At 50.2% G+C, this 14,126-nt stretch overlaps 2 protein-coding genes across 2 annotated transcripts; both read right to left on the bottom strand.

Annotated features, from left to right (window-relative positions):
* Positions 1–264: 264 nt before the first annotated feature.
* On the bottom strand, positions 265–7,248 carry ATNIH1004_002530 (uncharacterized protein; the record flags this gene model as incomplete). The annotated part of the gene is made up of 8 exons (XM_033567219.1): positions 265–394; positions 452–625; positions 1,046–1,151; positions 1,265–1,492; positions 1,564–1,642; positions 2,257–2,391; positions 2,459–3,862; positions 3,922–7,248. 8 exons carry the CDS (start codon positions 7,246–7,248, stop codon positions 265–267), a joined length of 5,583 nt encoding a protein of 1,860 aa, XP_033429214.1.
* Positions 7,249–9,814: 2,566 nt separating this feature from the next.
* On the bottom strand, positions 9,815–11,908 carry has1 (ATP-dependent RNA helicase HAS1; the record flags this gene model as incomplete). Its single annotated transcript, XM_033567218.1, has 5 exons — positions 9,815–10,069; positions 10,150–10,410; positions 10,475–11,114; positions 11,168–11,249; positions 11,314–11,908. 5 exons carry the CDS (start codon positions 11,906–11,908, stop codon positions 9,815–9,817), a joined length of 1,833 nt encoding a protein of 610 aa, XP_033429213.1.
* Positions 11,909–14,126: the final 2,218 nt, after the last annotated feature.

Below are 14,126 nucleotides of genomic sequence, written 5' to 3'. Positions count from 1 at the left end.
ACAACACTGCCCCCGATATACGATTTCGACCATTATCAATTGCGGTCATAGTATCCCGCAGTCTCTCCAGAAGAGCAACAGCAGAATTCGACGCTGACAATCGAGGGGCGATATTTATCATGAGCGAATTGAAATTGACTTTGAAATCCCAGAGTAAGACAGCCGGGGGGAGGTTCCCTGCTCTAACGCCTCCCATCGGAAAATCAGACCATTGATCAGGGTCTAGATGTCATTGGACAGGATAATGATGACCGAGATCAGCGACTACAGGTCCTTCTCGCCAATATCATTGTCATTGTCTAGAATGGCCCATCGGGCGTTGTTCATACTATTGGGGACATTGCTCCAGGCCCTCGACACCGTGTAATAGGAATTGGGATCCGTCGGGCTGAAGCTGGGCACCGTAGTATCAGTGTCAGTGATATTTTTATCAATATAAGTTAACGCCTACACTAGCGAGACTCGTGGAATCGGTGTTTGTGCCAGGACATTACGATCAATCTCCACCAACGAGCCCGCCTCATACAGAAAACCCAACGGCGTAAGGGAATCCCTAGCCACGGGAACCTTCCCCGACATCACGCTGGTCTGGTCATTGAAGTACTGTTCAAAATATGACGTCGATCTGGTGATGTTTAGTCCCTCCGGGACGACGAGGGATTTCCTGGCAGTGGCTCACGGATCCTACGGAGGAACAAATCCACGTAGCTTCGCTCTTGGTGCAATAAATCATTGACTCGGTAGAATGTTCAATTTCGGACCCGGTCAAAGCATCAGTGGATGAGGACTAATGAAAGATGTCATGAGGATTTAAGGTAGCATAAAGAGATAGAGATTAGTGGCAGGGAAAATAAGCAGTGATGCTACTTAGATGCTTACCGGGAAGAAAACACCATCAAACTGAGCTTGGCTAAGACGACTATAGATGGACTGCGCTACCGCAGCCGGTTGGTTCCCCGATGCGAATTTAGTCATTTCTCCCACGCAACCCTGATGGGTGACAACTTGCAGATGGGTAAACTTCTTCCTGTTCTCCTTGATTTACTCATGGACCCCGTTCGTCGACCATTCAGCCTGCCTCTGGATGTGATTGTGGAACACGAGTCCGACTTTGGACCAAAAGAATTCTCGTAGCTGGCAGTCATTCAGGACTATCAGTTTGTTAGAATCAAGGAAAGTGCTGATAGAGGCATAGTCATAACTTGTTATCTGAAATGGCTCACCTAACTCCTAGCACAACGAAATATCATCGAAACTTTGGTACTTGTGCCCTTTCTGGGCGCATGAAAGTACAACTGATCGAGGTAATCGAGGACCTCCAGAGCACACTGGTAGGGGTCTATTGCCATTCGTTCTAGCGCTGTTTTCGGGCCGGCATTCGGGACAAAATCCTTGTAGCTGAGGTCCAGCTCTGGGCTAGCAACGCGGTGATTAATGGGATGCCTCTCGACCGGCATAAGTTTGAAGAAGAATCCATTTGGGCCGGAGGGTGCTGGTCATGAGGGTCAAAGGTGCAGACCTCGACAAAGTCAAATGGGAGGTTCTCGAGGACAGTATACTGACCGGTGGCATCAGTTAGTTGCTTAGTAGGCCCCAACTTTTGCTTGAAATCTGCCCTGAGAATTTCCTCGTTTGGGTAACACTGAAGATCAGAAGTCGACATCATGAAACTTTTGTGTAGCAAACGTTAATTCGAGTACAGGGAGACTGGGGTGCTGGAAACATTAAGATAAACACGGGAGGAAAGTTGTTGGATGAGTTGAATGAGATAAAAATGATAATTACTACCTTTCACTTCTGGAGGCCTCATATCAGCATTTTCCCATTTCATAAGGTCTTTTACACATGATGGGCGAATTACTTTTAATGCAAGTGATTAGGAAATGAATAAATAGACATGTGTGAATGCGAGATTACGACCAAGAGCCATAGTGAGTATCTTATTTTGTGCCGGACAACTATAAGTCTCGTCAACGCCGGTAAAACCATGTGCAGAGGAGAAGGGAATCACTATGTGGACATTGAATTGGATACATGGTATGCAAAGAAAAGGACAGGCCAGAACAGAAACAACCCGAGTTTACAGCTCTTCCATCGCTCGGTTCGATTTCATGGATATAAAGCAGTTCTCATAAAAACACGCAGGTTGCTGGTCATAACCTGTTGACACCAAAACACTTCGTTAAGTCATTAAGAAAAGAAAAGGAAGAGGAAAAAGGCCAGACAGGCGTATTACTAGACATGCTGGTCGTCAACCTGGTCCGGACTTGCCCGGTAGTAACTTTTCTTTTGCCGTCCAGGGCTGTTTGGACCGCCCGAAGTCAGAGGACGTGGTCCTGTCGGTTTACGGGGAGGTGGTGTGTTGCGTGGGGATGAGCGCATCGCAGAGCTCTAGAAGAAATAGATGGTCATATTAGCGCCTGAAATGCATCATACGGAGAAGGGTGGGGATGCTTACCCGAGAAGCAACGCGATCCGCATACGATCTCTCATCCCCCTTGGATTTAGGGGGCCGTTCGGGGACCAGTGGACCTTCGTCCTTAACCTTCGGAGGCCGTGGAGGACCTGCAGTGCGAGAGCTGCTCTCCGAGTATCCAGCGTCGGAAATGGGAGATAGATGACCACCGCCGCTATATCGTCGATTGGGATTGGTACCCGGCAGGCTGGGATTGGAGCCCCACTGTTCTGCTGGCGCCGGCATGCCGTAGGTCTGTGCCTGCGATTCGAGGTGAGATTGAAATCGCCCGGTAGGGCCCTGGCGCGGTTGAGGGTGTTGAAGATCAAGGCTGTCTCGATGGGCCCGATATTTCGGTGCCTCGGAGACTTGGGACGGTACCAAGGGCGATGGCGGGCGACTCTCTTGTCGCTGATCGTCCAGGGTGTAGTTCGACCGCAGTCGGTCATCACCTTGGGGGTCGTAGTAGTCACCGGTCCTGTACGGCCCATTGGCGACGTCGGATCCTGAGCGTGACGCATCAAAAGACGCACGATCTCTGCGTGGGGGCTGCATACTGTTTCGGATGTTGTCTCCCACAGACGATGCCGTGGTCTTAGACCAGCGGGAGATCTTGGGGAAGAATGAAGAGCTGCTTGATTTGTGCTTTCGTGCTTTCTCGCTTGTCTTCGGAGTGGTCTCGTTGCTCAAGGCGCCGGAAGCCACTGGAACCCGGGGAGGCGTTGAGACAGGTGCAGACCCGCCTCTTTCCTGTCGATTATTCGAATTCTCCATCAAGTGCAGATGCGGGCTCAAAAATTCACCGCGCTCATGGTCATCCAATTCCTCATCGGCCTCTGGAACAGTGCTGACACGCTGTCCCGGCTCCCTCCTCAGGCCATTGCCTCGTGGTTCTTGTACCGGACGGGCAAAGGTCGAGAGATATCCGGAATGGTTCTCAGAAGAAGTCCCCGCTTGGCCCTCGGGTTCGTAGCCATCGGGGTCCACGCTGGCAGCCCGATTGCTGCTGCGGACGTACCGGTCATCTTGGTTAGCGCGCAGGGTTTCCATCTCCTCGAGCAGCTGTTCCAGCATCTCCTCAATTTTGGACAAATCGTTAGAGGACTTAAGGCTGAGGCCCTTCAGTGCGCGCTTAAAAACATTCTTCCGCTTTGAGCGCAGATCTTCTTCATCTGTTGTGGCGTGACGATTACCGCGGGCTCCGCTGGCTGGTAGTGGACGAGGCCCTCCCAGGGCCTTGTGCGTGCGCTCATGCTGTCGGTCGCTAGACTCCATGAGCATCTCATCCTGCTGGGCAATGAACTTCTTCATTTCTTCAAATGAATTCCGCATTTCGGCTGCACTTCGAACCAGTGTCACTAGGATCTCCGTGTCTCGAGCATTTCGTTGGGCATCACGAACAGTAAGCTGCACAGAAGTCAGTATGATCACGCCTTATTCCTTGCGAAACATCATTTTGGACTTACATGATCCATGAGGGCGACAATATCTTTGGACTGGATCCGCTCGATGCCTCGACCAGTTGCACTATCATATAAGGGCGAACCGACTCCATGGGAGTAGCCGCTAAGTTGGCGCTGGTGAGAAGGATTGAAATCATCATCCGCACCGATAGGGCTATCAAAAAGACCCATGCCATTGGCGTCGGTTCCGCCAAATCCTTTAGGCTCTGGGGTGTCCACACTCGGGGAGAGAGGGTTAGCAGCTGATACATAGCCTTCGTCTTTAGCGCCCGGCGGCGTGTCGAGCATATGTCCTCTCGCATACTGCTGATCAATGTAGCCATCAGGGCCATAATCTTTCATGTAATAGTCTTGGTTGTAGGTAGGCTGTTGCTCCAAGCCTAGGCCGGCGTTGCCAGCAGCAGCACCCGTATCGCCAAAAAGAGGTGATTGCCCGCCTCTGGATGGTGTCTGATCGTACGCCCAGCTACTCTCATGGGGAACTCCTCCGATCGGCCCTTGGATGATGGATGGATTGGTGTTGATCTCAGACTCAGATTCAGGGCTCCGGTCGACTTCAGGGCTGGCACTCTCATGCTGGTAGTCCTCCTCGGCGGGTCTATGTGTCGGCACCGTCTGGTCGTCTAGGGACTGCGTTACGCTTTGCGGGGGAGACGTTGCTCCCATACGCCTGGGGAAAGAAGTAGTATCCGGACTGGAGGCATCCTGGCGCTGTTTTAGTGGGCTTCCTTGACGGGACCCACGAGGCGACTGGACTGTTCTCTCCTTGGCCTTGGGGCTTGGGTTCTCAATTTGCCGTGAGAGGTTCGTCTGCGAGTGGTTTACTCCAGACTGGTTGGACTTCGTGTCTAGGACCGAAGGCTCAAGTAGAGAGGCCACAGCGGACTCTACAGCGAGTGGATGAACGAACTGAGGGTTGGCACCGAGGCCTGCAACGGGCTTTCCTTGCTTGACCTTGTCCATGAAATCGACTTGGCTGTCATCTGTATAACCCGTCATTCTTTTGGCAGTGGTACTGGTAGTCTCCGCTATTGAATGCTGGTACGCATCGTCGTTATCTCCCTCGTATTCTTCCGGCCACTGCCTGTTGCCGCCCGGAGACATCACCGGGGATTCCTCGTAGCCGAGTTCGGGGCCATCATAGCGTCGATGGAAAAGCTCGCTCTGACTGGCAATGCTAATGCCTTCTAGTCGTGTCGACCTCGCAAGATTAGTGCTTGGAGCGGATGAAAGGGAGTCGATCGACAAACGCTGTTCTAATCCTCTTTCGTCGACCGAGTCGGCCTGGCCGTTATGGTGAGTGGAGTCTAGCTGGATGTGAGACTCACTCTGATTGCTCGCAACGCTCTGGATCGGACTGAGGGTTCGTCGACGATCGTTAAAATCAGGAGCACGGCGCCCGGAATGGACGTCTAATAGGTTCGCCGCAGCCGCAGCGGCAATGGCTCCAGCAGCGGCATCCCCTACTGGGGAATAACCCTGTTCGTGGTCGCCGTTTTCCGACGCGCTGTGGATCGACAGATCATGACTGGATAGGTTGCTGTGCTTGAGCTCATACCGCGAGTCCAAGGAAGTACGGACCGGGGTCTGGGCAGTGGGAGAAACAGTCTGCATATAGTCCTGGTCTACATATTCTTTGTGAGGTGTTGTGGGTTCCACTGTCTGTTCGGAGAGCAACGAAACTCGCGTCATTTCAGATTCAATCGCGCTGCGTAGCGGCATGGGCGCCACGTTGTGTTTTTGGAAAACCAGCTCCGTTTCATTGACACTCCCGGTGCGACTCCGGGTGCCACTCGGCCTCCGAAATTCATTCTTGTCGATACTAGATCGGGAGTCGTGGTGCTTGAGGGCGGCCGCCGTCAAGGCGTTTCCCACTCGGCCAGCCTTTTCGGCGTCTCGCAATCCCTTGCTCCTCTGACGCCGCAGTTTTTCCTGTTCAGTCAGCTCCGGACGAAGCCCCCATTTGACGTAGCTTGCATCGGATGTCATTTCGCTGTCTTTACTGGCCCTGCGCTCCTTCTGTGACGGAGCCGACTCACCCGAAAGGACAATACCTTCGTCTTGGCTATCCTTATTAAGGACAACCTTTGGTTTCCTGACGTCCGGGGCACTGGCATGTTTCGACAGCCGCCTGCCCAATTCATCCCGAGATGGAGAGCTCGCAGGTGAGTACGATGAGCCCATGTCACGTTCGAACTTGGAGGTATTGGACATCACCTTCTGATCTTTTTTAAGCTCTTTCAGCTCCGGCAGGATCAACCTCCGAATCGCATCCTCGACAGTCTCGAGGAGCTTGGGGTTGTTAATGGACGATTTGGAAGTGCCAGACTTGAAGGAGTACTGGTCGCCGGATCGACGATGTGAGGACAGCGCCGAGGCGCTCAGAAGGCTAGATTCGGGACTCATGGTGTCGTCGTCGCCGCGATATGCAGCCAGCCGGCGTCGAGGGGACTTGGGATCTGTCTCCTGGAAATCGTCGATGTCTCGGCTGCTTTGCGCCCGGTGGCCTTTGCTGGTGGAGGGCTCACGCGGGTCGTTGCTGAGTTTCTCTGCAACCCGCTGTGCGATACGCTCAGTGCTCAAGCTGCGACTTCTCTGCCGAGTCGGGGTTTTCAGATATACCTTGGCGTCGGGGTTCCGCTCTCGCTCTAAGCTCTGACTACGTTTCCGCCGTGGACCAGAAGATGGGGCCTCTAGCATGCTATCCGCGGGCATCGACGAGATATCCGAGGTGGGGTGGATATACCTGTCGCGAGAGACACTGGAAAGCTCGCTGGCCTGGTCACGATTCACGAGCTCGATCTCGACGGGGGAACGACCCGGGGGATGCTGGTCATCGGTCGCTGAGTTGGAGCTCACACTGTACTCATCAACGGCGTACTCCTTCTGCGACTTGTGCTTGGACGGTGAGCTGAGGGAGATGCGGCGCGAGTAGGCGGGTTTCCGGCCGCTGCTGGATTCGGTGATCTGGACGTGGTCCTGCTGATCTTTCAACTTTCGGGCCGACGAAGGAGTCACTCGGACTCGGACACTAGGCCGGGAGACCAGGGAGCCAGAACCCTTCCCGCCCTCGAAGTACTCGATGAGCAGGGAGGTCTGGGAGTGGTGTGACGAGCGGGACAGTTTGGAATCGTCCCCGCGGGCCCGGTGTTTGCGGTGGGTGGGGATAGTAACGGGACTCCCGTCGTCTGGAATCGAGTACGACGTCTTGTCTGTGCGTCGAGATACGTCAGTTGCCAAATCAGTGCCTGTTGTACTGTCGCCAGTGGCGGTGTCGACAATGGATTCAGTGGGAGCGGGCAAGATCGGTCTGCGCGTATCGACGCCCATGACGGAGGAATGAACGGCCTTTCAGAATATCATAGTCCGCAGATTTATTCTCCGTTTGTCTTCTTCTTCTTTTTTTTTTTTTTTTTTTTTTTTGTGTGTTTATGTGTCTCTTTGACCTGACCTCCTTTTTCCCCTTATTTTTTTTTTTTTTGGTGGACTTCTCAGGGGAAACTGAAAGTGGGCAAGGGAATTGAGATTGAACAACCAGCGTCTGGAATGGAATCCAGGCTGCTATCAGATGGAAAGGTCACTACCGATCGGACAATCGATATGCAGCAGTAGGTACTCGTGGGTCGAGAGATTTGATATCACATGGGGAGAAAGAAAGGAAAGGTTTAAGCGTACCGTCGTTGTCCGATCGCAGGAGATAAAAAGGGCTATGGGAAGGAGATGAAGAACCAAAAAGGGGCTAAAAAAAAAAAAAAAATAAAGGTCGAGAAAAAGGCGAGATGAAGTGGACAAAGGTGAATGCAGAGCAAGCTCAGCCGTTGATCCCTCACTTGCTGTGATGTGAGATCGTGGGAGGAGACAATAATAAGAATCGAAGTAGTTGTGACGGTAGACTTATCGAGGACTGGTGCAATCGACGCCTAACTGAGCAGTCCGATGAAGACGATGGGCGAGAGAAGGTGTGGGATGAATCAATTGGGACAATTCACCGGATGCCTAACAACATGCGACGCCGCTAGACGGGTTAGTTGAATGATGAGAATGAATCATAGAGAGGAAGATAGTTGGTAGAGGACCGAGGAGTAGACAGAGACTTAGGAATAAAAATAAAATAATAAAATAGATAATAGAAATAAAATAAAATTCAAGATAAATGCAAGAGAAGAAAAGAAAGCGATGGGGGCTTTACGGAGTCCGGGACGAAAAAGACGAAGGCTGGAGATGAGAGAGAGATGCGCTGGTCACTTTTAGCGGCGACAACAAACGCAGCCTGTTGTAAAATGAGTTCCCAGCCATGGATTACTTATTTTTATTCATTTCATTCGGACGATCCAGATAATATAATATTATTCTCGTCTTTACTTTATGCCATCCAGATCATTCCAGGTTTATTTAAGGCTCCAATTCCCATCCCCCACGTCCTTTGCGACATCATCAAACGCCATGCAAGGTGGCCAGAGTCCATTGATCCGAGGAGAGAACATCCCATCTTAATGAGGGAAACACTCAGAGTATACAGAGTACGCTATATAGAGGATTATCATCTCATATTCTTCCCGTTGCCCTTGATGGCACAACACCAGGGAGATCGGAGGTATTTATATAGACTCTCCCAGTAACCTGAATTGCGACCTGTATCTCTGTCAAGAGAGTGCCAGGTAATAATAAGGTCTAGGTCCAGTCCGGTGTCTCCCGTCGTCTCCCAAAATGGTCTACATACAACGACATAGACAACATACAGACTACTCTGTACTCAGTACGGAGTACACCATCCTTCTGGAGTACGGGATACTATGATCTGAATCCCACGGTGGACCTAACCAACGAATCTCACTACCAGCTAACTAGGTGCATTGGTCTCCCGGACGACCGATCACCACCTTTCCCATTCGTCTCCATTGGTTCTGCATCTGCCAACTCATCACATCTATCCTTCCACCAGCGCCGGCCTCATGCATTGATTGGTAGGACAATCTCCCGATGGTGACGGAATCACACCCTGATGGTTGACTGTCTGTACCGAAGCAAGTAGTACTTCGTACCTCCGGAGTACGGATAGGAAGATCTCAACTAGTAAGGACAGGCTAGTATAGTGTCTCTGGTGGATCCCCAGCCACCGAGACGGTGGCTGGTCCTTGCGCGGGAAACCCAGATAAGATGGGTTTGGAATTGGATTCGACTACAGCCTTCGACTAGTGATTTCTAGCAAGTGATGGGATTGGACTATTGAATATGGGTGTCCATACGGAGTCCTATACGGAGTATGCAGTCGGGGTAATCACAGCCATTCCTTTCCTTACTCAAGGATGTACCTACTCTAGTGCCTTACTTGCATTTGAAGACCAAAAATTCGTATTTGTTGGTTTTTCTTCCCGTTGCCATGTTTGGTCCTACTCGTGTACTCCGTTCCTCATCTTTTCGCTTTTCTTTTATTATTACTTGCAAATGGGTAGGGCTATTATATCTTTGACCAACCGGGTCTTAACCATGGATGGACTCTTCCAAAGGGGCAAGTCCTCGCTGTGAAGGTTCTCCCTTTCTTTCTTTCTATCATGGTCTCCCTTACGTCTGGAATCTGCAGGCCGCTCGACTGAGACGTTCAGTGTCACTGTGAAACCACCGATCGGGGTTCATGGATGGATGAATGGATGGCTTCTGTGTTACTGCTTACAGGTCGAGATAACGCAATTGACGTTGGAAAAATAAATAGAATAGATAGAACTTTTCTAAATTCTAATGCAAAGGGTAAAGAACACATGACACGGAGGATGCAGACGAAAGCACAAGTTATATCCACAGGCTGAAAACTCAAACTCCGGAACTCAGGGCAATCGACCAAAATTATACAAATAGACCGACATGCTGCTATTGCTGCTGTGGTGGACCGGCGAGGAAATCAATCATCCTCGTGTTTCCGCTTGAACTTCAATCCTTTGTTATTGGGTTGGCTGCCGTAGTTTCGACGGCCTTGCTGTTGCTGTTTCTTGTCCCGACTGAGGCTGGAGCCTAGTTGGATGTCGATGCGTGGAGGGGTGGAGAACCCGAATCCCTTCGCCACCTTGACCAGGTCGATTTTGTGCACGTCGAAGACGGACCGGAGTGAGTGTGAGGCATACGCCTGGAGGTACGAGCGGTAGCCATCCTTGGCAGACTGATAGAGAGGGTCCGTTAGCGTTGTCCCTATCCTTGGGATGTTCCTACCGCTCAAGATAGACAAGAGCAGAGACTTACCCTGTTCAAATAGTAGTTCTGCTCAATCAGCTTCTCAAGCTGAGACTGCACATTGACGATCTTGTTGCTTGGGAAATCGAACTCCACCACGGGCACTCGCGCTTCCTTCAGGTGCTTCAGGAACCCGACTTCGGACGGCTGCAAGAACATCAAACTGCGACCCTTTCCGTCCTTACCACGGGCTGTACGACCAACCCGGTGGATGTAATCTCTGGTATCATCTGGTGGGTCATACTGGATAATCCAATCCACGGCGGGGATCTAATCAACTATCAGAAATCTCCTCTACAAAACAGCGGGAAGAATCAAAGTAGCGTAGACATACATCCAAGCCTCGGGCGGCAACGTCAGTGCAAATTAGGGTTCCCTGCTTCGCATTGCAGAATTCGAAGAATGTGTTGGTCCGTTTCTGCTGTTTCTGTTTTCCGTGTAGCTCGAGCACTGGGAGATCGATGTAGTTAAGTAGCTCTGCGTGGTATTTGACGCAGTTACAGCTGGAGAAAAAAACAATAATCTTCTTCTTCGCATTGCGCTTCAGGAAGGAAAAGAGCAACAAGAAGCGCTTGTCGGCTTCGCAGAGGACGTAGCCTTGCTCCAGCCCTTCAACGGTACTGTGCTCCTTGCGATGGTCCACGTTAATGTATAGAGGACCCGGTCTGAGCGATATCCGCGCCAAATCCTCCACCTTAGTGGTTTGAGTAGCGGAGAACAGCATTGTTTGCCTGTTATCATTCGGCAAGATCTTCACGATTTGGCGCATTTCATCTTCGAACCCGACTTCAAGGATGCGGTCTGCCTCGTCGATGACGAGAGTTTTGAGATTTTTGTAGACAAATCCTTGCGTATTTTGCAGATGATCAAGCAAACGTCCGGGCGTCGCAACAAGCAAATTGACTCCCTTGGCGAGCTTCTCTGCTTCGGCCCTTCGATTCGCACCTCCAATGACGATACCATAAGTTTGAGAACTAGGTTTAAGTCAGTTAAGACACCTAGAGAGGGTAGTTAATGGAGCACCTACTGGAACTGACAAAGTTCACGGGCCACCTGGAATATTTGCAGGGCCAACTCGCGGGTAGGAGATACAACGATGACACCGGTACCTATGGGCGACAGAAGATTAGTACTGCATAGACTAAGACCCACAAAAGGAAACAGCGAACTTACCGTTTCTTGGCTTGAAACGCAACGAGCTCAGCATCTCAATTGCGGGAGTCAAGAAAGACAGAGTCTTTCCTGAACCAGTCTTCGCAGCTCCAAGAACGTCCCGCCCGGCAAGCAATGGGGGAATAGTACGCTGCTGGATCTCGGTCATTGTCTCAAATCCCATTTCCTGAATGGCCTTGATGGTCTTTTCTGACAGATTCAGCTCTGTGAACTTCTGCGGCTCACCCTCTACCTGTGGCAGACGAACAGGGTCTGCGGAAGGAAGGTCTGAGGCATTGGCGGCCGGCGACTCGTTAGCGTCGCTATCCTCATCCTCAACAGTAGGGGCATCTGAACCCTCCTCTCTCTCCTTCTCATTATCACTGGACGACTTTTCCACTTTGCGCTTCTTCGAGGATCCGTCCTTCGCGGACTTTTTTGACTTCTTTGCGGAGACGGCGTCTTTCTTTACTGAAGAATCGGCCAGTGTTCCATTCTCGGCCGCTGGTGTCGGGGCCACTTCGTCATCTGCTGCTGTTACTGCGCGCGCACTACCTCCGTGCTTTCTCTTTCGCTTCTTTGAATCCGATTTTGCGGTGTCCATAGGAATCGGCATGTTCGTGGCCGGTTTGGTCTGAGGTTTTGCGAGAAACACTCGACGGCGGAAATTAGCGTAGAGAAATTAGTAGAGGGATAGAAATTCAGCTGCAGTAATTATTTCTGATGCTATTAAGATCTCTATTATAGATGGTGAGACACGAACGACTTCTCAAAGCATGGTAGAAAAACCTTTTTTTTTTCCCTTTTTATCGCTGTCGCTCTACCACAATTCAAAACCAAACACCGATTTTGCGGGAAGAAAATTATCGAAAAAAGCCATCACGTGCCGATAACCGCTGATAGGGCCGGGCGGTGAGCGAATCAACGTATACCCAAGGCAATATTCTTCTAACTTGGTAGGCAATGGTCGAATTCTGGATTTGGCTTGGTCGTTTGCTCTTATATAAGACAAGGACAGGGAGTAGTTATGTTCATACTATTAGATCTTGCACGAGATTCATCTTCATTTATAATCTATCTGTTTCATATAGTGGCAAACTACTAAGATTGGAATTTTACAAGTCGCTCGTCAAGAGTAATACATAGTAGGTAGGCCACAGGGTTACGGAGTTCTCATTTTCTAAAGCAGCATTCCTGGCAGCAGTTCTTCTCTACGCCAACGCTTACAGGTAACTATTATTTATACCATGCGTTGTCAGAAGGTAGTATCAATATACACTAGCTCTTTTTAGCCTAGGACTGACAGTTCTTCAGTGATTGTCCTCATCTGACCCCCCCTTGCTCACGTGCGACCGCGGTTCATTCTAAAAAGGGAACACACACTGGGGATTATGAACTTGGCATTGCACCCTTAGATGACGGGAGCAAGTTGGCGTGTTTTGTCCAAATTGCTGCCTGGGCACAAGTAAATCCAGAGTACAGAGAATAGGGGTAAAAATGTGAGTGTGATCTGAGCTGGGTATTCTGGAGGACCTTCATGGTTGATCACGATGTCCGACTGGAGGTATTCCCTATATCGCGGTACGGTGGACGATGACTTTGAAAAAGAGCAGTGAAATATTAAATCTATACAGAGTAAGGGCTAATGAGATGTCAGACGACATATGTCTGTCTGTCCTGAGTGCCACTAATGCATTTGTATGCCACGACTCTGGGCACAGGTCTGCACCCTCCTGACCAGTTCCTGCGTTGGAGCAAAGACCAATATGAGAAAAGAATGTTGTACGCAGTACTCCATAGTGTTGGGGAATATCTCCATAATCAAAACCCTTGAGTGTCACATTAGGGGAAGTCGAAGGCCATCAGATCCAAAGACACAAAGATGATAAAAATCGGAGTATGAAACAAATCCGTCGCAAGGCGAGCCCGCGCCAAGACCGCCTACTCTCTTAATAAGTTTGGTTCTGCACAGACCCCCAACGTGACAAAAATAGGACAATTTTGCTGCCCACGGTTGAACCGGTGGACTCTGCCCTGGTAAGGGATTATCTGTTTCGGGAATTTTCTTTTTCCTTTCTTCTTTCGAATATGGATGGTTTTTGTTAGTGGAACGGACGTTACCATTGAAATGACACCAAAATGCTTGTCCGTCGATGAAGGAATGATGATCCATGGGGGGGTCGACGTCAATGACGCGCATTCCAGCCAGGTCGATCACCTTCACATTTTTATTGATCAGGAATGGAGACCGTTGCGCGAGAGAGACACGACGGTTCGCATGTTCGCTAACTACTCTGTACTCCGCACTACATTGTATGATGAGAAACACTGGCAACAGTAATGATAGTGGCAGGGTAAAAGTGAGACCCTCCTGTCTCTCGGAGAATGTGTTAAATAGGGATCGCCTGAGAACTGGTCGGGGGGCTGTGCCGTCCCTGATATTAATTCATCTTTACTCAACCCTTCGGATAGACGGATATATCGCCGTGGGTCGACCGCCAGAGATTGTCTCTCAATGGTTTGTATTTCATAGTATACGGAGCACATAGATACGAGTACGATGATTCGATACATCGTAGACTCTTTAACATTCACTCAACTCAATACCCAAAAAAGGTCTGAATTTGTCGTGCTACAATCCAAATCCATCTTTGATGGCGTACGTCAAGGATACCATCCATACTTGGTGATCTCATGTCCTGTCGCCCAAGTATGTATGAACATTCATCCATATCTAATGCTGATCTAGATACTCTGTAGTTGATTGACTATCAAGTGAAGGTACCATTTCTGTATGTAAATATTTACGTACTACTCCATAGATAGGATGGGTG

The sequence above is a fragment of the Aspergillus tanneri genome (assembly GCF_003426965.1).
Source record: "Aspergillus tanneri strain NIH1004 chromosome Unknown AapTan_1_pilon_pilon_pilon, whole genome shotgun sequence".
NCBI classification, from domain to species: domain Eukaryota; kingdom Fungi; phylum Ascomycota; class Eurotiomycetes; order Eurotiales; family Aspergillaceae; genus Aspergillus; species Aspergillus tanneri.
The sequence above is the reverse complement of the archived record's forward strand: the minus strand, read 5'-3'. Positions and strand labels throughout refer to the sequence as shown.